This window comes from Oryzias latipes, chromosome 13 (assembly GCF_002234675.1).
Source record: "Oryzias latipes chromosome 13, ASM223467v1".
NCBI lineage: Eukaryota > Metazoa > Chordata > Actinopteri > Beloniformes > Adrianichthyidae > Oryzias > Oryzias latipes.
In genome coordinates this window covers 12,952,390-12,979,981 of record NC_019871.2, presented here as the reverse complement: position 1 = coordinate 12,979,981, position 27,592 = coordinate 12,952,390, and the positions used below count along the sequence as shown (strand labels likewise).

General features: G+C 39.5%; 1 protein-coding gene across 7 annotated transcripts in view; it reads left to right on the top strand.

The window, feature by feature from the left end:
* The window catches only part of mbnl1 (muscleblind like splicing regulator 1), a 93,202-nt gene that overhangs the window by 54,101 nt on the left and 11,509 nt on the right, over positions 1 to 27,592 (top strand). For all 7 annotated transcript variants that reach the window (XM_020708221.2, XM_011482486.3, XM_011482487.3 and 4 more), the window contains 3 exons: positions 16,992 to 17,162; positions 21,059 to 21,274; positions 24,257 to 24,496. In XM_020708221.2, the coding sequence (XP_020563880.1) occupies positions 16,992 to 17,162; positions 21,059 to 21,274; positions 24,257 to 24,496 (627 nt within the window). The remainder of the gene's footprint in view (positions 1 to 16,991; positions 17,163 to 21,058; positions 21,275 to 24,256; positions 24,497 to 27,592) is intronic.

Here is a 27,592-nt window from a genome sequence, read left to right as displayed (position 1 = left end):
TGATTACAAATAAAGTGCTTAGTTACTCTAAATTAATGTTTTTTCAATCACTTTGTTTTATAAAATACTATTTTTAACCAAACTGATTTTCCCCTTTGGTGCTTAAAATATGATGAGAAGTTCAGATATTTAATAAAAGTATATACCAAAAGCCACTACTGTTTAAAATTATAGCAAATCCTTGTTTAATTATAATTGATTCATGCCTCTCACACACATGATTCAGATGACTGTTAGACTGTTAGACTATTATTACAGACTGACTGTTACTGTTACTGTCACGAGTAACAGTCTTCAGCTAAACTCAGAAAAGACAGAAACACTAATAGTTGCCCCAGAAAACAAAATCCCAATAATTTCCCGGCATCTTGGTTCTTTGAGCTCCTCTGTACAGCCCTGTATCAGAAATCTTGGTGTATGGTTTGACCAGTCAATGTCTTTGGACCATCATTCCAGCCTTTTAATTAGAAACTGTTTTTATCATTTACGTAACATAGCAAAATTGCGGGCGTTCTTATCTAACTCAGTCTTAGAGATGGTTATCCATGCTTTTATTTCTTCTCGTTTAGATTATTGTAATTCTCTTTTTACTTGTTTTAATAAATCTGTTCTTAACCGTCTTCAGTTAGTTCAAAACACTGCTGCAAGGCTTTTAACAGGATCTGACAAGAGGGCACATATTACCCCCATTTTATCCTCCTTGCACTGGCTCCCAATCAAGTGGCGTATTGATTTTAAAATTCTAGTTTTAACCTATAGAGCTTTAAATGGACAGACCCCAAAATACTTATCAGACTTGCTCTGTCCCTACGCTTCCAGCCGTGCCCTCCGATCCTCAGATCAAAATCTTTTAAAGATTTTTAAGACAACGTACAAAACCAGAGGTGACCGGTCGTTCCAGGGAATAGCCCCCAGACTCTGGAATGCCCTCCCTCTGTCCCTTCTTGTGGCCGACACCGTCGATTCTTTTAAAAGTCAACTGAAGACACTTTTATTCAAAAATGCTTATAGCTGACTGGTTTTATTGTTACTTTTATTCTATGTTTATTATGGCCCGCAGCAGCAGTCACTGACTGCAAGGACCATATTGTTTTCGCAGTTGGAACGACGACTTCGCCGCCTTTCAGCGAGAATTTGACCCCCGCCGCATGCTCGAAAAGTCACCAAAACGTGCACACACCTGGGATAAATTGAAAATGAATTTTCCACAAAGTCAACGTCACCCCCCCGAAGACGATGACATCACGGCCAGCGATCCCGTCAAAAAAATGAATGGGCCGAAAATCGCGTATGGGGCCGAACAAAATGTACTTCAAAATACGGCCGCGAAACCAAGACACACGTGTCGGGGATATCCCAGAGATGTTTTGAAATCATTATGGGACGGCCACACGACCTACGGCTTGGCGGCCATTTTGTGGCGAACTCTGAGAATTGGCGATTTTCGTGTTTTCCCACAATATGGGGAAAAGACGCTTTTGTTTGAGGGATTTTCACGCAATTGCACACACTTGCTGCCAGCTCCACTCTACAAACACCCCAGAAGTGTCGTTGACCTTTGACCTTGGGCAAAGGCCACCATCTGGAATCTTCTCAAAAAAGCACCTTTAGCACCAGATACAAACGAAAACTCGTCGTTGGAATTTTCATCAATCGTCTCGTAACTTTTCGGGCACCAACGGCCAGCTACTCTGGACAAAATGTTGGAATTAGAAGTTGTAGATTTTGAACGGCGTGCGCGTGGCGAGCTAGCAACCGTTGCCATCTTGGCTAGCTCGCACATTTTTCATCGGAATGTCGTGAAGAGGAAATATGCGATTCCTTGGCCCGCGCTGAACAAAACGATGCTACGCACGACAAGATCGATAAAGGAATGTAGCCGTGGTAAGCAAAAAACCGTCGCAAAAAAATGTGCCGACTCGGCAAAAACGAAAAAATTCGGAACTTTTTTTTTGAGAATGGACTAACGAAACCAATATACCCTTGTCCGCGATATCCAAAGGACGTTTTGAAATCATTACGGGATTTTCTGCCAAAATCTGCCATTTTGCGTTTTTCGCGTTTTTACACAATATGGAAAAATGAACTTTCTTTCGAGCGATTTTCACGATTTTGACTCGCATGTTGCTAGAGCAAGTCCACAACTACCTCTGGAGTTTCGTCCACCTTTGACCTCGGGAAAAGGCCGCCATCTTGAATTTTCTATAAAAAACGCCTTTACCGCTGGATTCAATCGTAAACTTGTCGTTGGAATTTTCCGCGATCGTCTTGAAACTTTTTGGGCATCAACGGCAAGCTACTGTGAAAAAAATGTTGCAATTAGAAGTTGTAGATTTTGAACGGCGTCCGCGTGGCAAGCTAGCAAAGTGGCGCACTGTTATAACTCCCATGCATATCAATACAATACAGTGAAAATTGAATGCATGCATTAATGCCTGAAACAGAATACATTAGGAAACACTGGATATGGACATATAAGGAATGTGGGCGTGGTTACCATGAAACCACTGTTACTAAGGACAACAAAAAGTTTACTTTTACCGATTTGTCCGAAACTGACGTCAATCTGTTCGTCCTCCAGAGGGGACCAAAACATAAAATGGTTGCTATGGAGATAAAATAAACCAAAAAGCCGCCATTTTGGAAAAAGTGGGTTTTTTATCAACTTATGGCATATAGCTCTCACCAATGGAGGAATGTGTTTTTCTGAGTCAGTTGACGATGCTGCTCGCTATGCTAGCAATTTTAGCCACATTAGCATAGCTAGCATAGTTAGCATAATTAGCATTTTAGGTAATGTGTTTTTCCGAGTCAGTTGATGATGCTGATCGCTATGCTAGCACTTTTAGCCACATTAGCATAGCTAGCATTGTTAGCATAATTAGCATTTTAGGTAATGTGTTTTTGTGAGTCAGTTGATGATGCTAATCGCAATGCTAGCACTTTTAGCTGCATTAGCATAGCTAGCATAGTTAGCATAATTAGCATTTTAGATAATGTGTTTTTCTGAGTCAGTTGATGATGCTGATTGCAATGCTAGCACTTTTAGCCACATTAGCATAGCTAGCATAGTTAGCATAATTAGCATATGCAGTTTTGACTAGCCTTCATCAAAAGTGGGCGGTGAGGGCGGTGAGGGCGGTGGTGCGTAGAATTGGGCGTGGAAGGCGGGTTGTGTCTGCGGGCCATACAACGCCGCTTGCGGCTTTAATTATTCTTCAATTTAGTTTTGCTTACATTATATTTAATTGATTGTTTTTCTGCTTTTACTGGGTTGTATATTGTTTATTGTTCAGCGCTTTGTGATTTTATCTGTGAAAGGCGCTATATAAATAAAACTTACTTACTTACTTACAGGACCAGCAGCAACCAGTGTAACAACAGAAAAAGCAAGCAATGCATTATAAGTCTGGTCACTTTGAAAAAACTCTGTCACGGCGCGGGGTGGCTCGAGAGCCGGTAGGACCCAGACGCAGAGGCGGAGGCACACGGTTCAAGGAAAAGGGGGTTTAATAAACAAACAAACAAAAGGCGCTGCCGAGCAGGATTACAAAACAGAACAAAACTTACTGTGGCGTGGCTAGAAACATGGACCATGAGCGTGGCTAGAAACATGGAGACATGAACACCATGACAAAAGGTAATGGACCAGCACAGGAGGAAGGCAGAGACAAGACTTACCGTATTTTCCGGACTATAAGTCGCACCGGAGTATAAGTCGCACCAGCCCAAAAATGCATTATAAAGTAGAAAAAAACACAGATAAGTCGCACTGGACTATAAGTCGCATTTTAACTTTCACAACCTTATATGACACAATCATAGCAGACTGTTTATCTAATAATTTCACAGTAATTTTTTCTCAAACTTATTTATTTATTCCTTTCATGAAGCATCATTGGCTAACTAATACTCTGTTTTCATCCTGTATTTGTAGAAACAGTTTTCACTTTTATTGCATTTCTGAATCTATGAAATCATTGGAAAATAGAATATTATGTTGTTAGCCTTCAAGATCTTACTGTAAAAAAAGTTTGCTGATTTTCTGAGTCACTTACAATCCTCTTAACACTTAACATACCTCATACATCAAATTGACCCAGAAACATCATCTCTGTTCCTCACAAATGAACATAACAGGAGGGTTAACAATGTATTTATTTCAATTTATTTCTAATATAAGTCGCTGCGGAGTATAAGTCGCACCCCTTGCCAAACTATGAAAAAAAGTGCGACTTATAGTCCGGAAAATACGGTAAATACAGACAGGGCAGACAAGACACAGGTGAACACGATCAGGGCAGATGGGGACCAAAGGAAGTAAAACTCAAGAAACAAGACAAGACAGGAAACCTTTCAAAATAAAACAGGAAACAGAACCAAACAAGACAGAACAAGAACTAAAACGAAAAACAAGACACAACAAACTCAAACCATGACAAACTCAACAAATTTTGATTTCTGTATCCTTCCTTCCTTCCTTCCTTCCTTCCTTCCTTCCTTCCTTCCTTCCTTCCTTCCTTCCTTCCTTCCTTCCTTCCTTCCTTCCTTCCTTCCTTCCTTCCTTCCTTCCTTCCTTCCTTCCTTCCTTCCTTCCTTCCTTCCTTCCTTCCTTCCTTCCTTCCATCCACCCATCCATCCACTACAGAAGCTGTTACTGTGTTATTAGTCACAGCTGCATATTCTCTCCTAAATTGAGAGGTCAGGAAAAGAGCGTATATCTGTAATTTTCATTTTTACCTACTTGTAATGAATCTTTTCAAAGTCACCAAAGAAGGGCTATTTGGGAAAATGTCTAAAATGTACTGAAGCAGGAATTAACAGCAGTATGCCTTTCTCTGCACCAACAAGTGCAAAATATTGGTAGATACAAAACAACAGTACAATACAATTATTTATGACTGTAAACTGATATTAATGAGACAACAAAGGATCCATGCTTTTTAATTGGCCTCAAGCACTCATTACAAAAAAAAAAATTGTGATGACTATCTTTGCATCTGTCCTCAGTGTTGTTCAGTTTTCCCCCAGTAGTTATAAACATGCATTCAGGACAATCATCATTGCCAACACCACTCACATTTTTTAGTTAGAAAATAATCAGAGTTGGATGAGAACTTCATCCTTGAAAGCCTTCATCCACAACACAGAAGTGGGATATTTATTATCACAAAGTGGCAGAGCAGATATCCGCCGTCTCTTCATTTCGCCTGCTTGGAAAATATAACTTGAAATGTTGTAGACAGTAAAGCAGAATCAGCATGTATAGTTGCAGGATCAAATGATGACGATAAGAAATATTTAACTGAAAGTCAGAAATGAAAGGAATTTACTAAAAAAGCTAGACATATGAACCGAGATGGAGGAAAAAGAGATAGATCGTTAAAGTGCTAATTAACAGAAACCACACTGTTTAGCCGCACTTTGTCTTCATGCAGTATTGATCGTCCATGACCATTACTGAGCGGATGTTTTCAGACGCTTTCAGCGTGGCTTTTCTAGCCCTGGATGGCTTTCTACCGAATGTTAGATCGCACAGACGGGAAAAAACACAAACACGTGCTTTTGCCACTTTCAGACAAACAGATCTGCGGCCACAGCATAGTGAAATGTCCCAAAGAGCAGACACTGTTAACGTATATGCCTGAATCTGTTATATTATCAAAACAATACGTGTGCTAAATGGACAGCAAGGAGGGTGGTGTTAAGCAAACGGGTGACACCCCAGTAAAACAGAGACGGCTCCATCCCTGACAGAGTGAAAGAGAAAGAAAGAGTGAGCAATGGTTGAACAGATCAAACGTGGAGAATGACGCACAGATGGAGGAAAGGAGCAGCTGATAGATGGCCCATAGATGGGGTAAAATAATTAAAGGGAAGGCATTGAGTGGAAGTGAATAGGAGTCATGTCAGTCGTCAGTTGCAAACGCCGGAGATTGAGAAATGTCTTTAATATCCCATTATTGTTTGAGAGCATGTTGCAGGGCTTGCTGTTGGACACAGCAATTCCTCAAGAGGCTCTAACTGGATTACAGCCGTATCAGGCTCAGCCATCGGAAGTGCTGCACTTTCTATGTTGTGTTAAGTCTGGCGACAGCCTGCTGTCTGTCATCACTACAGCTCTCTGCAGAGATTTGGACTCTCAAAACAAGGCTCATTTATTGTGATGTCATGTATGTAGAGATGCTAAAATGAAACACAATTACATTATGATCTTGTAGTTCAAATGTTAATTTTCTATTGTGCATGTTCAAATCTAAAATCTGTTTTAATGCTGTTTTACTTTGTCAATTAAGCCCCGACATAGATTTTACTTAGCTGCTGCAGACGTGACAGCAGGGACTTTCTCAACAGATGGGTCCATTGTTAGACAGCTAAATAAAGGTAATGACCCCAACTGCTTTTCCCCCGCCACATGCTAAAGTGGGACAAGCCGACTTTGATCAATGCAGATCGACGTGGATGAGTGTGCAGCTGGAAAGGTGGAGAAGAGGGGAGGTGAAGGTCTTAGGCTCTGTCACACACTGAATGTGTAGGAGGGTATCAAGACACACCGTGTCATGTGTCCCCACATGATGTATCGAGCTAACAAAATATACCCTTCTTCTGCTCCTGATTCACAATGATTTGAGTAAAGAAATGCAATTTCAAGCTTAATTGTATTTATATATGTCCTCCATCATGAAAATAGTGCTACAAGAACATGTTAAAAACACCAAAAACCCAATTTTTGGGGGGTCTTTAAATAAAATGAAAGCAATTAAAACTGTTATGTTGTCTAAAGTAGATTTTTGTAACTATAATAAAGAACGATTGCACCGTCTATGAAAGAAAAAAATGTGCTTCTCAGCTCTAAGCTCATTCACATGTGGATAAACTAATACTTTTTGCTGTAATGAAATCTAAGCCCTCCCTTATCTGCTTTAACCTTAAGGCTGTGGCAGGAGCTGCTCATGCCAATACAGCAGCAGACTTTGTCAATGCAGAATGGGAGTGTGCAAGTGTGCTTCTGTGCTTTTGCAAGAAGACCGATCTCTTCCCAGACGTCTGTGAATTGTTTTTGTTTTTTGGAAGCCTCAGGGTGTGGTCTTGTGATGATATGCCTCATCCCTCATGATTCATCTGGGGTGAAACTCAAAAGAACATTCCTGACCTCTGAGCAGGATCCTGACTCATCTCATCAGGAGGGCGAGGCAAAATAAAAGAAAAATCATTTGATACTAACAGAGGTCAGAATGTCCATGAGTCAAACAAATAATGTCCAGGGCTCTTTCGTTTTTGTGTGCACTGCTCATCACAAGAAATACAGTTTTCTGGAGCTGAAGGCTGCATCCTGCCTGTTGCCAACAGCATCTTTTGTGTTCATATTGGAGCTGAGCCAGCTTTTGTTCATGTACAAGGACAACTTCACAGTTCTATCAAGTTTTTAAGAAGGCATTTTCAAAGACTTGCTTCGGTTAATTTTGAAGACAAATTAAGAACCAAAAAAGAAAAAAAATGGAAATTATGTGTGTAATGAGAAAAGGAAAATGTTCATCTGCAGCATTATTTTACAACCAAGAGCAAAAAAAATAAATAAATAATTAAGGCCAAAGAAACTGTGCCTGTTAACTTGTCTTTCATTACTGTCCCACTCCAATCGTCTCTCGATTTATGGTAAAAGTGTTGCCAGTCTTTTAATTATGATTATGCCGTTTTGAGGTAAAATCCAAAAGTATGTCGTTTTCTAGGACAGTATCTGCAGAGCAGCAGAGTTCATCAAAATTCGCCTTTATGTTCTGGGCGGGAGTGAGCTGTCATTTCCCATCATCCCTTTGCTTACACTCTCTCCTGCTAGACTACAGCTCCTCACAACTCCAACCTAACATTAGTGATGCAACAAAAATGGTGAGCAATATTGGAGCTATCTGGTCGAACAGTTTTGAGCCACATACCAGTTTGGATCAGGAACATAAGGACGTACATGGATCTATTTGTCTGCAAGTGGATGTATCAGAATGGATGGATTGTTGCCCGCTGATTGTAGTTCATACAACATCTATAGGCTTTTTCCAACAGCATCTTTTCTTCTGCTTCTGCAATGATTTGAATAAAGAAACACTCAGAAATGAAGTTTTAATCTTAATTGTGTTCATCTATGTCTTCTATAATGCAAAACATGCTACAAAAAGATATTAAAAACATTAAAAACGCGATTTTCATTTGAGTAGGCCTTTAAAGCTATTTAAGTGGCTTTCATATGTGCTTCGTCCGAGATAAAACTGAATATAGACTAAACTTTAGAGACTGGGGCCAGCAGTGAAGGGAAAGATGAAGACAGGGAGAAACGAATGAAAAGATGGAGAAACAGGGTTAATTGAAAGCGAAAGACAGGAGAAGGGCCAGATCTCAGGGGCCTCTGGATGGCCTCACTCGCTTCTCGCTGCCTCACTGTCTGCACGTGTGTGACTGTGCTGGTGTGTCAGTGTGTGTGTTTGTCTGTCTGAGGGGAGATAGTGTTGTGGATCAAATGGGAACAAAGCTAATTAGAGACTTTGCCTCACAGAACTTCACTGCTTACTATCCCTTTGGACTCAGAGTAACACTTGCCACCAATATTGCAGCCTCCAGAGAGCAACAGCAGCTGCAGGGACTCTTTCATTTGAACTCATTCATCTTGAGTTTAAAGGAGATTACACAAGCAAGAGAGGAAAATGGAAAAAGTCTGCTTTCTGACTGCAGACAGCTCAGTGGAGGGAGAATAGTAAGCAAAGATGAAAACCAACGTCCCCTGCTGGCTTGGTGACTTTGACATTAGATTTAATTCCTTTACTCGCAGCAGTCTTTTATTTCTCAAACACTAATACTGGCCCTGAGGATGGCCACTCTGAGGGCAGAAAGCAACACTTCCTCATTTGTTCGAGCAGAACAGAAGGAGTGGCACAGAGATGATCACCTCTTTTGTTACAGCACCCTTTCATAATATACAGTCTATAGATGAGATCAGAATGCACCCATTTTGGTTATGTGACTTTAGAAGTGCAGTGTCTACATTATTGTCGTTTTTTGTTCAACACAGTGACAGAGTTCTCCTCCTTACATTTTAAAGCCTCCAGTAGTCTGAGCACATTTTAACCAGCTTCACAAATCATTTAACCTAAATTTAGTTTGGGTAGTTTGTATAAACAAGTCCCATGAGCATCAGTTACAAAGTACACTAATGTGTTCTTTGAGCTGAATAGTGTTTTAGAATCAATGCTGGATTTTACTCAGTTATCTGTACATTGGACTGTCTCCATCAGAAGACAGTTGGGATGCTTTCCAGCAAAAACCTCCTGACCTTTTCTAGGACAAAGCTGCTATAGAAAACGGATGGATCAACAAAACTCTCCGTCCTCATTTGACCACCTAATTATTACAAACAGAAGGACGGCAAAATGTAAATTCTACCCTCATCCCTCATGCTTTGTGTCTCAAGTTATTGGTGAAAATCTTTTCATTGATTAAAATTACTTTGTTGGAATTGATTGGGAATGATATAGGGTACATAAAATAAACCTGTCATGATCAAAACCCACCATTTCTTTACACATAAAGACAAAAAAAATAGATTTAGACTTGCCTGTAATAGAGCTACGTGAACAGAAATTGACAACTTAATAATTCTCAAGACAACTTGTGCGATATCCAATTATTCATTTGCATTGGGTTACATAGTTGTTCATATTTTAAGTTGCAGTTTAAAAGTTTTCATGCATGATTTTTTTTTATTTTAATTTATTTCAAGCATTGTAGTCAAAGCTATAAATAATTTACACATATTTATCAAAGTCATTACAGAAAGAGAGAAAATAAAACAAAACTAAAAAAATTCACTTAGATCACATTTTGCTTAAATAAATACAGTGATCATTAACTAAAGTCAAGTAGAGCTTGATTTATTGCTTAAAAAGGAGTGGGAAGAAGCAAATTTATATAATCCCACCCCTACTGAGTTCAATTATTTTTATATTTTGACAGTTTTTGTAATCCGGTTCTGATCCGATAGAATCTTTTCAAGTAACAAAATTATTGATTATCTTCAGAAAGCATTGGTTCATGTAGGCTCTGTTGCATTAACCACTATGTAATAATCATTGATTATTATTAGAACACATTATCACAATAAACCAGTAATTATTGCTACACATTGCAGATCAAGTAAAGAAAATCAATAGCTTATTGATTGTAATTTAAACATTTCACTAATCATTATTGCACATTACATGTAATATTGATTGTAATTAAAAGAGCTTGAATCAAGTTTACACATTTTTGGAAATAATTTGGAATTATTCAAACAGCTATTGATCCTTAACTCCTCTTATCTTCATATTGTGAAATCAGTGTTTATTTATACCTTTGAATATTTGGATATTTGAACATTTTTTTAGCTCATTGGTCATGTGATTATTTGGCATAGAAACATATTTGTTTGGGGAAGTCAAATTTTGAGATTGAACAACATAAACTCAACAGATGGGTTGTCATTATGCATCGCGGCTAACGATTTAGCCCCATTATTAGATTTCTGAGCTAACGATTTTGTTCCCTCTCCCACCCAAAACATGCTAGGCTAAGTGGTGCTGCTGGGGATTGTAAATAGAGTTTTGTCTAATTGAGCACAGTGGCTAAAAGCCTTCCTCTAACCACGTGTTAGTTGTGGCGTGTGGGTGCTTTACTGTCTGAGGCTGCATTTGTCATCAACTGATCAGCTGGTTTATGTTTTCTTTTCTCATTTTGTGGCATTTTTTTTTTTTTTTTACTTCAGATTTGTAGCTGTCCAGGACTTCTTTAACTGCACCTTTAAGCCCATTTTCAAGTTGTAAGTTGGTAACAATGTGAATATAAGGAGAAAAAGAGAAATATGTGACAAAGGAAAGAATGTTTGTTAACAGGTTTACTTTTTTAAAGGATGTATGATGGACCTGTGGTACCTCATTGAAGACTTGGTGTGTTTTTGGGCGTGGGTTTTAGCTCGTCACATTGGACTCTTAAACAGACTGGTCTTTGTGCCATGTCTGATGTCATCATTTTTGTAGTTGAAAGCTCGCCAACAGGAGTGTGTGGTCAAAAAAGGCTTGTATTCTTTTCACAGCGGACATAGCTTTGGTGAAGGATGTTTTTCTATGGGAGAGTGAACGAGATAGTGCTGTTGAAAGAATTAATAATCCACATAGGTTCAGAATCTGGAATTTTCAGCTCTACAGTTGTCACACTGGAAACGATTCTCACTGTGCAGCAGCCGCCAGCTCAGACGCAGTTCGAGCCAAGAGTGGCAATGAAGAAAAGACTGAAGAAGTTGTGTAATGTGTGTATGAGTCAGTATGAGGTCTTTCAGAGAGGTAGATTTAAAAAAAAATCCCTTAATATCAATGGGTGATTACAGCAGTGAACATCAGAAAGGCTTTTGTAAAAAAGGCAAGCAAGCAGCATTCAGTTCTTTGGATGCCAGTTTTGATTAATGCTAATAGGAAAAGCTTACTCCACTTGTGTCTCCATCTCTCCCTCTGTCTCTTTTGAACTCTGTCTGCCTTTCGTGTTTTGTCTACCTTTGTTGTCGATCAGAGGAACTGTGCCACAGTGGAATTTTACAAGCTTCCCAGAATACCACATGCAGCACAGGCAGTAACTCTGACAAAGTGACCTTTTGATCACGGTGTTTCATTGCACAATAAACAATGTGTGAGGGACTTCATGAAAATGTCTAGTGATGAAACGATTAAAGAAAAAAAAAAAGGCTAAATTTTTCTATGCTTTGTCATTGTCACTATGTTGGACTAATGCAACAACACTGGTCTCTTGACTTTTCCAAACTCGGCAAACAGGCTTAAACCTATGTTCACACCGGCCTCAGCAATGTGCGTTCAAGCGACCACTTCTACTCAAAAGTCTATGTAAACGCATCTGAACTAAAATTGGGTTAGTTCTTAGTCAGGATTTTAGGAAGTCAGGAGGGTTACCCATTGGTTTCACACGTTCACACATGATAACATGTAGAAGGAGGAGTATCTTTTATAAAGATATTACCTGCATTTAATCTTCTGCTGCAAAGACCTGCTTATTTTAAATCTTACAAGAAAAAAAACGAAGCAGCTAAATGTGTTCCTATCATATTATGCTCAGCTCCTCTAGCAAGAGGCAAAAGAGGATGACAGTCAATCAGCTAATGCTGTGGTCTACAGTAATGAATTATTTAACATGCATTATTCCATGATCAATAACACCACAGAGATCTTGAATATAATGATCTTGCAATATCTTCTTCAACTGAGTAATGAAACATAGTTATGAAACTCAAGACCTGCATCTGTGATTCTGCATTTTTTGTCCATTTGGAGCAATCCAATGCTGATGTTCTATTTAGTCTGAAACCTTAGAACAGAGTGAGCTAATGAAAAGTCCCGTTTTTACTGTTTTCACTCTAACATCACAAGAGATGAGTACAGGATTTTTTTTGTGTGAAAAGAAAAACACTTATAGGACTTTCATGGACATAATTCTCTTGAGAAAAATTGATGTTAAATGTACCAACATTTTCGAAAGGAAGGATATTAACCCTTGTTCGAGAATGAAACAAAAAAATCTAAAGTAAGATCGCATCACAAGAGAATTATTTTATGACTACACACCAACAGCATTCCTATTCATTCCTCTCACAACAAAACCAAGAACCTGGTACCAACATTTTTTTTATAATTTCATTGTTTAGATTTAATTGAACCCCAAATAAATAGTTGTATCATATTTAACACAAACATTTCTATGACCCCTATCTCATTAGCATGATCCAAAGTTTCCTCAAAACCCACTGTGTGTGACTTGGTCCATGTTTTCTACCCTGCAGTGGAGTTTAATTCCACTAGAAGACCTTTTCTTGATCATTTAAAAATGCCTGCTTCCGAGAAATCTCAAAAACACATTTGGTGGGAAACGTTTTGCTAGTTTTCAATCATTATGGTGAAAATAACTCATCTATTGCTATTCGTTTTTTTCAAAAGACTACTAGCTGTATTGGAAGAATGCAAAATTTGTTAATAAATAATTCCTTAAAATACAGGTACATCATGATAAAAATGTGTGGATCCAATTTGAGACAGTGGGTAAACATGGTACGTTTTCTCCTGAACACTCATTTCAATATTTTTCAACTTAAATTAACAATGTTTTGAGCAAAAAATTACCGAATCACCCATTATAGGATATAATTGCCATCAATATCTTATTAAAAATCATAATAATGCTTTTTTGCGATTTTCATCAAAGGGTTTGAAAAGAAAACAAAGGCATCTCAATAAAAAATATATATATATATATATATATATATATATATATATATATATATATTATTTTCTGTCTTTCACTTGATGTTGTGGATTTTACAGGGTTTTCAACTGGACTCGGGGTATTTCTTTAGAAACCTTTTAAAAATATCTATTTTAAATTCCATGTCATATTAAATTCCAATCATAGTCATTCTTAGAAGCTCAATTTTATTTGCAAAAGGCATAGTAGTATAATTATTTTACAGAAGATTATTTGTACTTTCTTGAAAACGTGTGGACGCAGAGTCTTTAAACACAAACGGCTTGAAAATCCACAGATGCACAAATATAATCTATTCCGATATTAGTGTTATTAATAACTTTCAAAATGAATCAAAACGGTGCTTGTGTAAGAATTTGCAATAACTAAAATTATTTCAAAGAAGTTGATAAAAAAATAAGACGTAGTAATGAATTATTGCAATTTTTAATTAAGCATAAACACGTTTTTGCCCACAGACATTTCTAATTAGTATGCTGACTTCTGAAGGTTTTACCACAGGATAGGCGTATAGATGAAGGAGCAGCATAGTAGAGTCTGGTGGTGTCTCACCTTCGCCAATGGGGGCTTTGGATCAGAGAATCTCTCCATTAACGTGTACTGACATTGTTTAGACAACAGAGAAAATGGGCAGAAGAGAAGCCTGACAGGCAGTCGGTTCAGGCTCGCACATAATTGCAGTGATCAGACTCCAGCACAGTAGGAGATGATGGGAATATTAACGGAAACGCAATGAATGTTGCCGCCTTTTCTTAGCGCAGCAGATAATAGATCTCTTCTCACTCAAATGCCTCTAATTCTCTCAATTCATACATCCTATTTAATGATTTCAGTCCTTTCCTTGTGGAGATTTTTAATCTCTTCTAATATTTAGATATTTCTGAACTTTGAATAGTCATAATTGAAGCGATAACTGTCCCATAAAATGGATTTACATAATAGATAGCCTTGTGTGGTCATAGCCGATCGCACACACAAACACATGGCTGGAGATGACATGCTTGAAAAGGAACACGCTCCGAAAATCAAAAGGCATTAACCAATTAGCACCAATCAATAGTCACAGCCACACATGGATGAACCAAACTTGGGAGATTTGTTAATGTGTGCCTTCAGGCCAAGGCAGACTGGGAGCCCCAATCCTCTCAGCTCTCTTAGCCAATGAAAATGTTGGAGAAACTCTTGACATTTTGCTGCTTTCCAATGCAAAGTATCTTTGCTGCTGTAGCCAGGCAGAACAGGCTACACGGGAAAAGAAAAGGTACAGAGAGATCGAGCCGGATGAGTTCAAGGGAGAGAGAGCGCAGAAGTGTTAGTGATGTAAGAGAAGTTGAAGAGCACATGTGTTAGCTTGTGAAAGAAAATGTCACAGTGGGTCACAGTAAGCAGCAGGTAATCTTACTGCGATAAGCAGTGGCATGACAGTCAGCCTTTAATTCCTCGTGGGAGGTGGCAGTGGGGCAGCGGCGCAGGAAGGGCTGCTCCACAAATCCTCTCAGAATGAAATTCATGTAAATTAGTTATGGAAAGACAGTGGACGGAGGATGCATTCTGATGAAGTAGTAGAACAAAGGCAAGGCGCGGCGCTGTTCCGCATATGCTCCACACACGCATTAGCAAACAATCACCTCTGCACCTGCAACGTTCTGCTATCGTCTTTCAAAAAGTGTTTGTAATCGAGGGAAGAGAACAAAAAAAGAGGAAGAGAATTCTAAGATATTACACCTATCTGAGGGAGTGTTTGGTGGAGCAGGCATTATGGGAGTGTAAATTACATTCCCTCCTTCTCCCCTTGGGCTGCAGACTGCTGGATGAATATAATCACCCACAGCGGCAAAGTCACAGATGCACACTCTGTCTATAGACACAAACATAATGTTAGATTGTTGTGATGTGTGTGTTTTTGCTGCTGTTACAGAAGTCTCCACACGTGCATTGATGCATCATCGGTTCCCCAGGCTGTTCTTTACAAATATTGTGTCAAAATTGACACATAACTCGTTAGCTTCAAATGTAGGGTAATTAATGAAGATTCGTGTGGTTTTGAAAAACATTCAGCATCTAATTGGGCATTTTAAATGTTGCAGAGAAACATCTCAAAGGTCTTGTCTTCAAAAAAGGTTTACAGATTATTTTAACTTGGTTTATATAACCTTTTTATTATTTATTTATTTATTAAAGACATAAATCATTTTATTTTATGAACTCTGTCAGCTACTTTTCCTTCAATATTTGCTACACTTTATGAAGAATTGGTAGAAAACATTTATTTTGGAGATGATTTTATAATAATAATAATGGATTACATTTATCTGCACTTTTCCAGACGCTCAAAGCGCTCACAGTGTGTCCATTATTCATTCACTCTTCATTCATACTTGGTGATGGTGAGCTACTGATGTAGCCAAAGCTGCCCTGGGGTAGACTGACAGAGGCGTGGCTGCCAGTTTGCGCCTACGGCCCTCTGACCATCACCGGGACATTCATGCACATTCACACACCAGTGGAGCCACACTTATATACTGCGACAGACTGGCGACATGTCCAGGGTGTCCCCTGCCTTCGCCTGAAGGGGCCGGGACAGGCTCCGACAGCCCCGTGACCCCGTAAGGGACAAAACGGAAGAAGATGAATGAATGAATGATTTTATTAGCCATTTGACCTCAAGCAATTGTAAAGTAAAAATTTTTTAAAAAAGTAAAAAAATATATAAATTGTGTATTTTTTCAAGCAGTAATGAGATATGAATGAACACAATTAACACAAAATAGGGTTCTTTTTAATTGAATCTTTTAAAAACCTGTTAGATTAAAGAAGCAAATGAGTTTCAAAAACATAACAATAGACTAAAAATTACAGGTAAAATTCCTGGCAAAACCGCTGTCATTTCATCCTTTATTGGGGTCATAAACTAGGTTTGAACCACACAATCTGTTCTCGCTGATTGTTGGCCTGAATGAAGCATCACTTTTGGACATACACAACTTCATTTAGCTGGTAGATGAAAACATGTCACCATGACAACAACAGAAATGATAATACCATCTCTTTAGATTTAGTATGACGAAAGCCTTTAAATAAGTCAAAAAGGTAAAATTTTTGTTTATGTGTAAACAATAACTTTTTGTTGAACATAACAGCAAAAACCATTCAAGTCTCTGCACCCTTTTTACCTGATCCAAATATTTCTTTGGTTGATTCTAAAGAAGATATCTTTTTTCATTTGATATTTGTTCAGCTAGTCGACACTTCACAGGGAAAACTCAGCACGTGCATTAAGATATGAAGGTGAAAGGTTTTCCTTCTTCAGAGCTGATCCTAAGTGCTATTGGCCAAGCATCAGTTTGTAATCCATTTTAAATGGAAGTGTTTTCCCTTCCCACGTCAGTTAAAGTGAGCAAACATGATGGTTACATCTCCCTCTGATTCTATATAACCATGTGGCAAACCCAGCTGCTGAGGATGTAAGGTCAGCTCTCGCTTAATGGGAGGGCAACAACTTGAGTCAAGCCTCATTACTTCTTTACGTGAAGCCACAGTTAAAAGGGGAAAAATAATAATTCATCACTTTGTATGCAATCATCCTCCTCAGCTTTCTTTCTAACCATTCTTCTATTGCCTTCTGTGGCCCTCTCCCCCTCATTCAGGGCCGCTGTTCTAGGGAGAACTGTAAGTACCTGCATCCTCCACCTCACCTAAAGACACAGTTGGAGATCAATGGCAGGAATAACCTCATCCAGCAGAAAAACATGGCCATGCTGGCCCAGCAGATGCAACTTGCCAATGCCATGATACCCGGTACCCAAATACAGCCAGTGGTGAGTAAACACGTTCAAGAAATTCTTTTTTTCTGGAAAACAATGCACATTTTTTCAACTGCAAGGTTTTAAAATGTGACATTTTTCAACAATATGCAGTTTTTAATCATTTCTTTTTAATCATTTGTTTCGGTAACCCAACTTAAAATCTGCTGTTTTTGATTTCCAAAAATCTTTCACAAATTAAAGTCCCAACTGTCGGTATATTGTAAAAGTGTTCCCAGTGGTCTATTAATTATATGACAAATTATATGTTATTTTAAGCCAAAATCACAAAACCTGAGTCGTTTTTTAGGACATAGTTTCTGCAGAGCGGCAGTAGTTCATTAGAACTTCGCCTTAGAGTTGTGGGCGAGACCGTTGGTGCAGAGCAACCCCACCACCACTCCCAGTTGTAAGGCAAAACGGAGCAGGGACCTTTGGCACGTCCACAAATAGGCTCTATTTCCAACTACATTTTTGCGTTTGCTCCTGATTCAAAACAACTTGAGTAAAGAAATACTCAGAAATGCAAGTTAAGCTTATTTTTTTCTAATATATGTCCTCCGTCGTCAGAAAAATGCCACAAGAATATGTCATAACACCAAAAACTTAAGTAATAAAGCGTGGCTGTTTGGTGTTTCGACATTTTTGTTGGAATGAATGCTTGCTTACATGATTTTTCACCTTGTCCAGTTCTTTGATGTACCCTGTCTCTTGCTTGATAACAGCTGGTTTAGACTTCAGCAGATCCACTGGCCAGAAGCCGCATTAAAGTGGAAAATGGAAAACAATGTAGAACAAAGGAAACACATAAAACCACAAATTGAGAAGCTAACATCTATTCCAGGAGAATGAGAAAGTTGACATTCATTACCTTGAGTTCACAAACTTCTGATTTGGATCATGCTTGATTGACAGACTGGCTTCTGGCCTAACATCTCACAGGGAGCTTTCTGTGATGTTAGAGTGACACGGCCAGAAATCAACGCACTCATGTGCACACACAAACACGGACTGGGTCATGAAATTGCTGTGGGACTTTGCTGAATCCCCCGAGGATGTTTGAGGCGATGGCCAAAGTCAGAGCCAGTCACTTGAGATGAACCCCTCTGTGTGTGGTCATGACACCTGACAGAGAGTGAGACCTGTCAGTCATGGTTAAAGTGATTTTCCTTTCTATTCCATTGGCTCCTCCCGTTTAATAGAATACACTTATTTCCACACTCTCTTGTGAAGTTTAGGATGTGGTCTGCTTGGAGACAGATTTGCACGTGCTCACTTAGACTGCAAATCGACCCACACCCAGGAAACAAGGGCAGAGTGGAGAGGTCCACTGAGAGCAACGGAGGAAACCGTGGCAGGATTTAAACAAGCAATAAATCTCCCAGGGACTGCAAAGCCTTCCCTTTGTGTTTATGTCATGGGGAGAAAGTAAAGAGAAGAGGAGCTGAAAAAGACAGACTGACAGAGAAGGACAGGGCAGAAGAAAGGCAACAGGAAGAGATAAATGGACAGAGTAACAGCATCCAGGTAAAGGGGAGAGGACAACAGCAGACCTTTAAACCTGCCCTATAAAGAAAAGCCTGAAAAGGAGCATGTTGTGTGTAACTGGTACAAAGGATGTGAATGGGTGAAAGCCTTTTCAGCAATGAGATCCTCTCTCCCCCTTTCAGCTTTGTTTCCACCTTCCATCCTCGCCATCTCCACATTATTTAAACTGCTCAGCCACATACATCCCTCCTCCCACAACGAATGAAAAAAGGAGCGCTCTCACTGAAACTGCAAAGAGGATGCAGGGAATGAGGGCTCATTACATGTGGCTGTGAGGGATGAAGCTTGTGACTCTTTTTTAGTAGAGACACAATGAGCTGACAGTCAATATTATGCAATTGCATAGCTTACTGTAGCACGTATACATTCATTAGCTCTGTCAGTTACAGAAACTTCCTGCGATGCACTTTTTGGGTTTAAAAAAGGTTTCGACATAAGACAATATAAACAACTTCAGAAAGAAACAAAGTTATATCTCACACATATATAATATATTTTTATTGAAGTGGGCTAGTAAAAAAGAGAAGGAGTTATTGTAAACTTTAGACTTCTAAAGTCCCTCTCCAATCATCTTTTGATCTACTTTAAAAGTGTTCCCAGTGGTCTTTTATTTACAATTATGCTTTTTTTAAGTAAAATCAAAAAACCTGAGGCTTTTTCTAAGACATATGCAGAGTGGTAGTAGTTCATCAGAAATTCACCTCTGAGTTGTGGGCGGGACTGTTGGCACAGCGTGATCCTCCCCTTCATTTCCCATCATCCCTTTGTTTACAGGCTCTCACACTAGCTTACAGCCCCTCACAACACCAACCTAACATTACCGGTGCAACAAAAATGACTATCAATATTGGAGCTGTCCAGCCGTACAGTTTTGAGCCAGATACAGCTCAGATGAGGAAAACAAAGACGTGCATGGATCTAATCTTCTACAAGCAGTTGCATCAGAATGGATCGGAGCTGGGAGCTTGTGACCTGCCAATTGAAGTTTTTAGTAACAACTGCAAGCTTTTTCAAACTGCATTTTTTTGTCTGTTCCTGAGTCAAAATATGATGATGAATAAAAAGTAATGCATTTTTAATCTTAATTTTCTTAATATATGTACTCGCATGTGAGAAAAATGCAGAACATGTTCAAAATCCAATTTGCTAAAATTTGCATTTTGTTGTAAATATTTATATGAAGAATAATTTATTGACTTTTCAAAACTGTCCTCTCTTTGATCAATATATATTTCATTTTCCTAACCATCAAAACATTTATTTTTTGGATTTTTACTTTTGATGTTTTCTACATCTCTATTTATGATTCCTTTGTGACCCCACAACATGATTTATTTGTGCACCAAGGAATACATTTGATAAATGTTGTAATAATACATACCTTGTTACATAACTCTCACAGCCCAAAAAAATTCCAAATGTGTTTTTCCTGTGCGGCCAAATTAAAAGCAGACAAAATGTCATATTCTCTGCATGATTATGCTTAGACAAGTTAACTAAGGGAAAGGTCACCTCATGACACAAGAGGGTTTTAATGTTTATCAAATATTTTGTTTCTCTTTGTTGTTGTCTTTTAAACAATTACAGTTATACAAAAACAAAATAACTGAGATCTGTAACCACTTAAAAATTCTACATTTATATGTGCCATAAGACATTTTTTTCAATAGTTCTAAACTTTTTTTACCTGAGCTTTCAATATCTTGGCTCATCTCTTTTTTTTCCCCAAAAATAAAAACTAAAGGAACGGCATAGTCTATATTATTATTTATTTTGTTCATTTTTTTTTTGCCATAGCACTGGGGAGACTTGGGGAAGAATGCAGCTGTCCAGCTCAGGCTGCTGCTGCTGCTGCTTTATTACTCGCTGTGTCCTCTTGGCAGCAGCTCAAGAGACAACCCTCAGACCGGGGGCTGAGGTCAGGAACGTGCAGAGAAAACCGTGGCGTGCTGTGTCAGCAAACACACTCCTTCGCTTTTAGTTTGGAGGATAGTGGAAGGAGATGTAAGCGTGATGTTATTAACAGTAAAAGGTCACGCAGCGCGGCGTCTCAACCACGTCACGTGCACACATAGCTTGCTGTCCCTCATCATTGCTGCTTATATGTGTTTGATCTCTGGTGTGCGAAGATTGTCAATCTATTGGATCAGAAAGAGTGTGTGATGCTACATGCTGACCACAAGGCTTTTCTGTCCTTTAGTGTGGATGCAGAAGCAATGAAAAAGAATATTAACATTCTACATGTGTAGCCCTGCAATGATCTATGTTTGCCTCTTCTCTCAGTACACAACCACAGTTCACATCTTCTCTCCTTGCTTAGAAGTCAAATTTTGACAAACTTTTATTCTGCCTGTGCCCCACAGCACATGTTTTCAGTCACACCCAGCCTTGCAACCAATGCCAATGCTGCTGCAGCAGCTGCTGCTGCTTTTAATCCCTACCTTGGCCCCGTGTCACCTGGTCTAATGCCTGCTGACATCCTACCCAGCGCACCTGTACTGGTCACCAGCAACCCCAACGTCCCCGTGCCTGCTGCTGCCGCCGCTGCACAGAAACTCATGAGGACAGACAGACTGGAGGTGAGAAACGCACACTCTCATGTGTGGGTGCAAGGATGCAATTTTAATAGACTTGCCAACAAAAATAAATAAATGAACACATGCGTTCATAAAACTGACAAACGACTGATCACACACGAGAGAATATGTTTAATTATTTTGTCAGCTCCAAATCACTCATGAAAAAAAAAAAGACATATGAAGCTTCAGTAATGCGGTGCCCACTGTGGATCCTTTTCCCATCTACACAGTGATTCTGCACTTTGAAATGTGGGCTCTGCCTTTTTGAATATCAATAGCATAGAAAAAAAATCTTGTCTCAACATTTTATGTTTGCAGGCTTTAATTATGCATCTTGTGCACTGTTTCTGTTGCAGAGGCTTCATCTTGTTATCATAATGTAGTCATTACTAGGGTTTAAGCAAAGAGGATGAGACATGACAGAGAGTATATCTCCAATTCAATTCAGTTAATTTTTTAAAATGGTATTTTACAACCGAGGTTGTTTCAAAGTGCTTCACAACAAGCAAAAAATATAAACAAAATATATGTATCAGACAAAGTTTTATTAATTTTGTTTATTATATTCCAATGCAGGCCAGTAAAAAAATTCAAACTTAATTTTATGCTAATCATCTTTATAAGTGACCAGCAGATGACAGTGAGGGGTTTTAAGTGTCAAACTAAGAAAGCAAAAGGCGACAGTGGAGAGAAAAAAATTCCCTTTTAACAGATCCAGAGTCAGAGAGGACATGAAAGAAGCTAACAATATAGAATACAGGAACTTCTATAGGACAAACAGACAGGTTAGTAACTGCAGCAAGAAGAGGAAGCAGATAAAAACACGAAATCCCTGGAACATCCTTTAAAGGACAAAAGAAAAAGGTTAGTCATTGGACTAGTTATAGACTAGGGAGCACACTTTTTTCTTCTTTGTTCCCATAAAATTTCATGATGGAACGTAATAGTCATTTTCAGAGAAAAACAAATTATATTTCTATTTAACCCATTTATTGTTTGAAAAGTCCTTTTAAACATTAATTGGATAGTGAGTCAATCTCATTCATTATGTAGCTCCACCTGGAAAAGATGCTTGTAGTGAAATAATAGGGCGATCGTTGATGACTGGCAGGAGCTGCGTGAAAACGTTGGGAAGGTTTCATTTAACCTGTAATGTTTGCTGTAGTTGGGTAATTATCGAGAGTGAGGTCGGGTAAGTCTCCACATGAGGTGAAGGAGTGGACAACATGGTGAGTGAGGGATCGGGTCAATAGTGGAACAGAAAGATGGAGCTGGAGGTTGGAAGTCAATTTGTTCACCTCTTGAGAACGTGAGTGGACAGTTTTAGGAAATAAATAAAAAAAACTGTTTTTAAATAATCCGTGCTTTGTTAATGTTTTTTTTTTCTTCTTCTGTGTGGTCAGTGCTTAACTGTCTTCAATAGAAAAATCTTAAGTTTTAAAATGTATATCTTGCAGACGATTGTCATATTTTAGTAGTGTGTCATCCAAAACAAACATTGCTAGAATTCTTGGGACACACATACCAGTCAGTAGATTATCAGCAGTCTGTCTCTTGAAGGCTGACAAAAATTCCTATTTTAGAAGATAATCCCGCAAGCTACATAACCAGGAAAATATTTTCTGACCTCGTTGATTTTTGATTTTTTTCTTTTATGGCTGTGCAATCTGTAAGCTGCACACCATAAGTTTTTTTGATTGCTTATCTGCAGCAAGTCCCTGAGGGACAGTTACCACAGAAATATGATTAATAGGCCTACTATATGTTTCTCCAATTAAGCATTTTTACTGATTTAGCTTACACGCATGTTTAACAGTTGGAAGTGGTTCACACCTTCTGCTCTGAGCCTCAGTGGTTGCTCTTTGGTTTTCTCTTGCTAATTTCTCCCCCCACATGACAGCCACACTCACCTTCATCTTGTCAATTCCATCTGTCAGTCTTTTTCTCTTTATACATCAACCATGCTTACATCTTCTGTTCTCCCTCCCGCTCTCCCTCCCTCACTCACTTCACCAACATCTGCCTGACAACAAGGCAGTCTGGCTTTAAATAGAAGAACATAAAAAATAGCAGTAGTAGTTATGGCAGCAACAGCGTGGAATTAACGCTATATGCGTGATGGTGAATGTTCTGATCTGTGATAAAGACGCAGACAGAGATGCATTGCCATTCAATTCCTCGTGCTCATCAGTGATGGATGGTGACAGAAGGCGGAGCAAGACCTGTCTGAAGATAACGTCTGATGGTGGCCTGTTGGGCTCAGTCGGAGATGTATGCATAAACTGCGAGGTTGCTAAACAGACCTGTTGAGAGAACGGCGTCTTCCATCATCACAGAAAAGTGAATCAATACCACACATCATAAAAGTGCATTTTCTGGATGGACAGTAGTATTTTCAGTGCAGTAAAAGCAAATATTTGAATTAGTGTTGGCTAAAATGATTTACCTCATAATGAAAGTGCAGCCAGCTTGTGTTCGTGTTCCCGTGTGTCTGGGTTCTTTATCATCTGTGGGCTGAGGATGACATCAGCTGGAGTGTCTGTTAAGGGTAACAACCCTGATATTTCCCATAAGACCCATTGAGTCCCAACATCCATACTGTAGCAATCACTTCCCTCCTTTGCTGGCTGGTGCTTGTGCAGCTGATGCCCCCTGCTGTCCATCCCTGGAAAGCCAGGAGCAGACCCATCTAAATTATGCATGCATGTTCTGTGATTGATGAGACTGTAAACGCTGGTTCCAATCTGTTCTGCTTATCAATCCATAGTAATGGCCTAAACTGTCATTAAGATTGGTTTGCTGTGTCTGGTTCAGGGATTGTCAAGTTCTGAAATGGCTGAACAGATTGAGCTCTTCGTCAAATGTCAAACATTTACTTCAGGATTTGTGTCAAAGTCTGATGTCTGTGTGCACTGATGAATACATCCATAATGTGTATTTCTGCTTCTGATCGGCTTCTTTTTTGTCGCATATGTGACCCAGGTGTGTCGGGAATACCAGAGGGGTAACTGCACACGTGGCGAGAACGACTGTCGCTTTGCCCACCCAGCAGATAGCACTATGATTGACACCAACGACAATACAGTCACTGTGTGTATGGACTACATAAAGGGCCGCTGCTCGAGGGAGAAGTGCAAGTACTTTCACCCTCCGGCTCACCTGCAGGCCAAAATCAAAGCCGCCCAACATCAAGTCAACCAAGCTGCAGCTGCTGCAGCCATGGTACGTGTCTGTCCAATAATTGCACCACCAAAAAAAACATTAGGATAGGATTTAAAGACATAAAACGAAACAAACACTAAATATTTGATGGATGGCTTTAAAACAAACAGAATAACATTTTTTTTATTGACAGAAGGGTTTGAAACAGCCCCTTTGGCTGTGACTCACTATGATGCTGTGTTACAAATAGAGAAAGAAGTGCCTAAGAAGCAGCAGGCTGCAGTGATCATGCTGTATGCAACTGAGCCTTCTGCTCCCTTCCTGCTTGCCCTTGTCCTGCTGCTTTGTTAGTCGTATATTTTGCTGTTTCTAGTCCATAGTTAGCTTGTTTTACATTTTTGCTGAGAAGACAAATATGTGGACTCCACTGCAGTTTCATTTAGTTTCTGCAATGCAGGGATCATGCTCCCTTGGGACATAATAGTGATCTGTGCAGCAAAGAACTGTTATGTAGTCAAGATAGGATTAGCTGGATTTCACTGCATTTTCACTTTAATGCTCCAGGTTTAGATTAGTTCATAGGGTTAGACTTTAAGGAAAATACATGCGAGTCTGGTCACATTAAATTAAAACTAATATGATCTTTTAGTGCCAACACAACAAAAGATATTAACTCCTCAATAAAGTTGCTGCCACAGAGACGGGGACAAAGAAGGGGACAAACGTATTGGCATCAGATTTACAATTTTGATTTGATTAGAAATCTTAACAGAAAACTTAATTTAAAAGTGAGTGGCTTTTTAGTTTTACAAAAATAGTCTATCATGGTAAACACGCTCTTGCCTCACAGCAAGAAGGCCTCCGGTTCAAGTCCCGGCTGGGGGATGTGAAAAACTACATCAACGGGGGACCTTTCCGTGTGGAGTTTGCATGTTCTCCCCGTGCATGCGTGGGTTTTCTCTGGGGTCTCCGGCTTCCTCCCACCATCCAAAAACATGCTTCGTAAGTTAATTGGCAACTCTAAATTGTCCCTAGGTGTGAGAGTGAATGGGTGTGTGTTTGTGGACATTCTACCCTGCGACAGACTGGCGACCTGTCCAGGATGTCCCCTGCCTTCGCCCACAAGTGGCCGGGATAGGCTCCGGCAGCCGTGTGACCCCGAAAGGGAAAAGCGGTTAAGAAAATGAATGAATGAATGGTAAACACCATTGGTGCCTTTCTATGTAAACAACAGATGGATTTACTTGAAGCCTTGTAAACTGTAATCAATCAACCAATGATTGACTTTATTTGTAACGCATCTTTCGTCAACATGCTGATGGTGCTTGACATAAAAGACATATATGAACAGATTAAAAATAAGAAACAGGAGGCACAGTATAGATTAAAAGATAAATATAGGATAAAGCCATAAAATACTTAAAAGCCAAATTAATAAACATGCAAATTAAATGAGGAAATGCTAAGTTAAGAGATGCATATTTAATTTACATTTAAAAAATCTCCACCCATGAAGAAACTCTTTGATCCTCAGGTAGTTGTTGTACATGAGGACCATGGCACTAAAAAGAAGTCTTACCGTGAGTCCTGGTTCTCGTAGTGGTGTAGATAAGAGAGCAGAACCCGAGGATCTGAGACTTCTGGAGGGTTTGTTAGGAATGTTGGCTGCAGAAGTGGCGAGACTAAAGGTTCCTTTTTAAGGCTACGTTCACACTGCAGGGGTTAATGCTCAATTCCGATTTTTTGAAAAAAATCAGATTTTTTTACAAGGCCGTTCAAATTTCCAATTAAATGTGTACTTTTGTGATCTACTGTGTGACAGTGAAATGACCCAGAAGTGACCCGCATGTGCAGAAGAGTACTCAACAGTGAACAACGTCACTCGTTGTTTGCGAAAGTAGCTAACGTTAACAATGGATGTCAACAACAGTGTTGTCAACAGCAGAGCTCTTTTTGCATTATTAAATTTATTTTCACAAAGGAGCCAGCACAATTACAATCTTCTCATTGTAAGAAGGCATTGGAGCCAGGATCGTCTGTACCCACTGTTTGGGAATGGGGATGTGTATGTGCTGGGGCCGCGCGTGTGTGTGTAAGAGAGAGGAGGGAGCGCGTGCAGCGCAGGAGGGAGAGAGAGGGGGCAGAGGAAGTGTGTTAGGGGTGCGCATTCATGTGTTCTGTTACGGAGGAATGAGAACGAAAATAAAAGGAGGGCTTCCCCCAGCAGAACTGCTATTGACTCTTTATTAACTCACTTTGGAGAATCTTAGGGTCCAAACGGGGAAGTGAACCCCGAAGAAAGATCCGCCTTCAGCCCTGGAGAAGGTCTCCCACACGCTTCTGACCACGGTCAGAAAGGAAAGGTTCAACACCACGCTCTGCCATTTCGCTGGAAATATTTTCAAAAACCGCCTGGTTGCGATGAGAGCCCTCGAGTTTGGCCTGAAAAGAGCTGTCACCCCAAATAATCAAATCGGTGCCCTCGCTTCCCTTTCCACTGACTGGTCTCAGCAGCATCGTCCGCCATGGTTGATGTTTATGCTATTGTTCCCGCCTACTTCAACGCAGAATGATGACGTTTGTAGCGTATCATTGACGTATGAGTCGGATATATGTGGCCTGGTCGTTTAGACGGAGGTCGCATTTCAAAAGATCGGATATGTATCGGATTCAGGACCACATACCCAAGTAGCCTGTGTCGCATTTGAAAAGTTCGGATCTGTGTCGTTCAGACTGTCATGAAAAGATCAGATACAAGTCGCATAGGGGCAAAAAAATCAGGATTGGCTTGTTTAAGCCTGCAGTGTGAACGTAGCCTTGGTATCAAGCTTCCATCAGAGTAGGGAATTTTTCAGCACAGATTGCATTATTACTTTATCTTGTACAAAAACATAGGCTTAGTCAGGATTATTTAACATACAGTGCATTTCTGTGCAGTTATTAATTGAAGTGAGTAATTGGCTAATCTCTCTCTCTCTGGGGCAGCTTAGTGTAATTCATAGAAATCAGAAGTTCTACCAGCTATAATTAACAAGCAAATGAAAATGAAATTAAAAATGATCATAAACGAATGAAGCGCATGTCTTTAGCTTTTCCTGTTATAGGCAGCATGATACTGCTACACATCAATGTTGGCTATCAGCTATAATCGGCAGC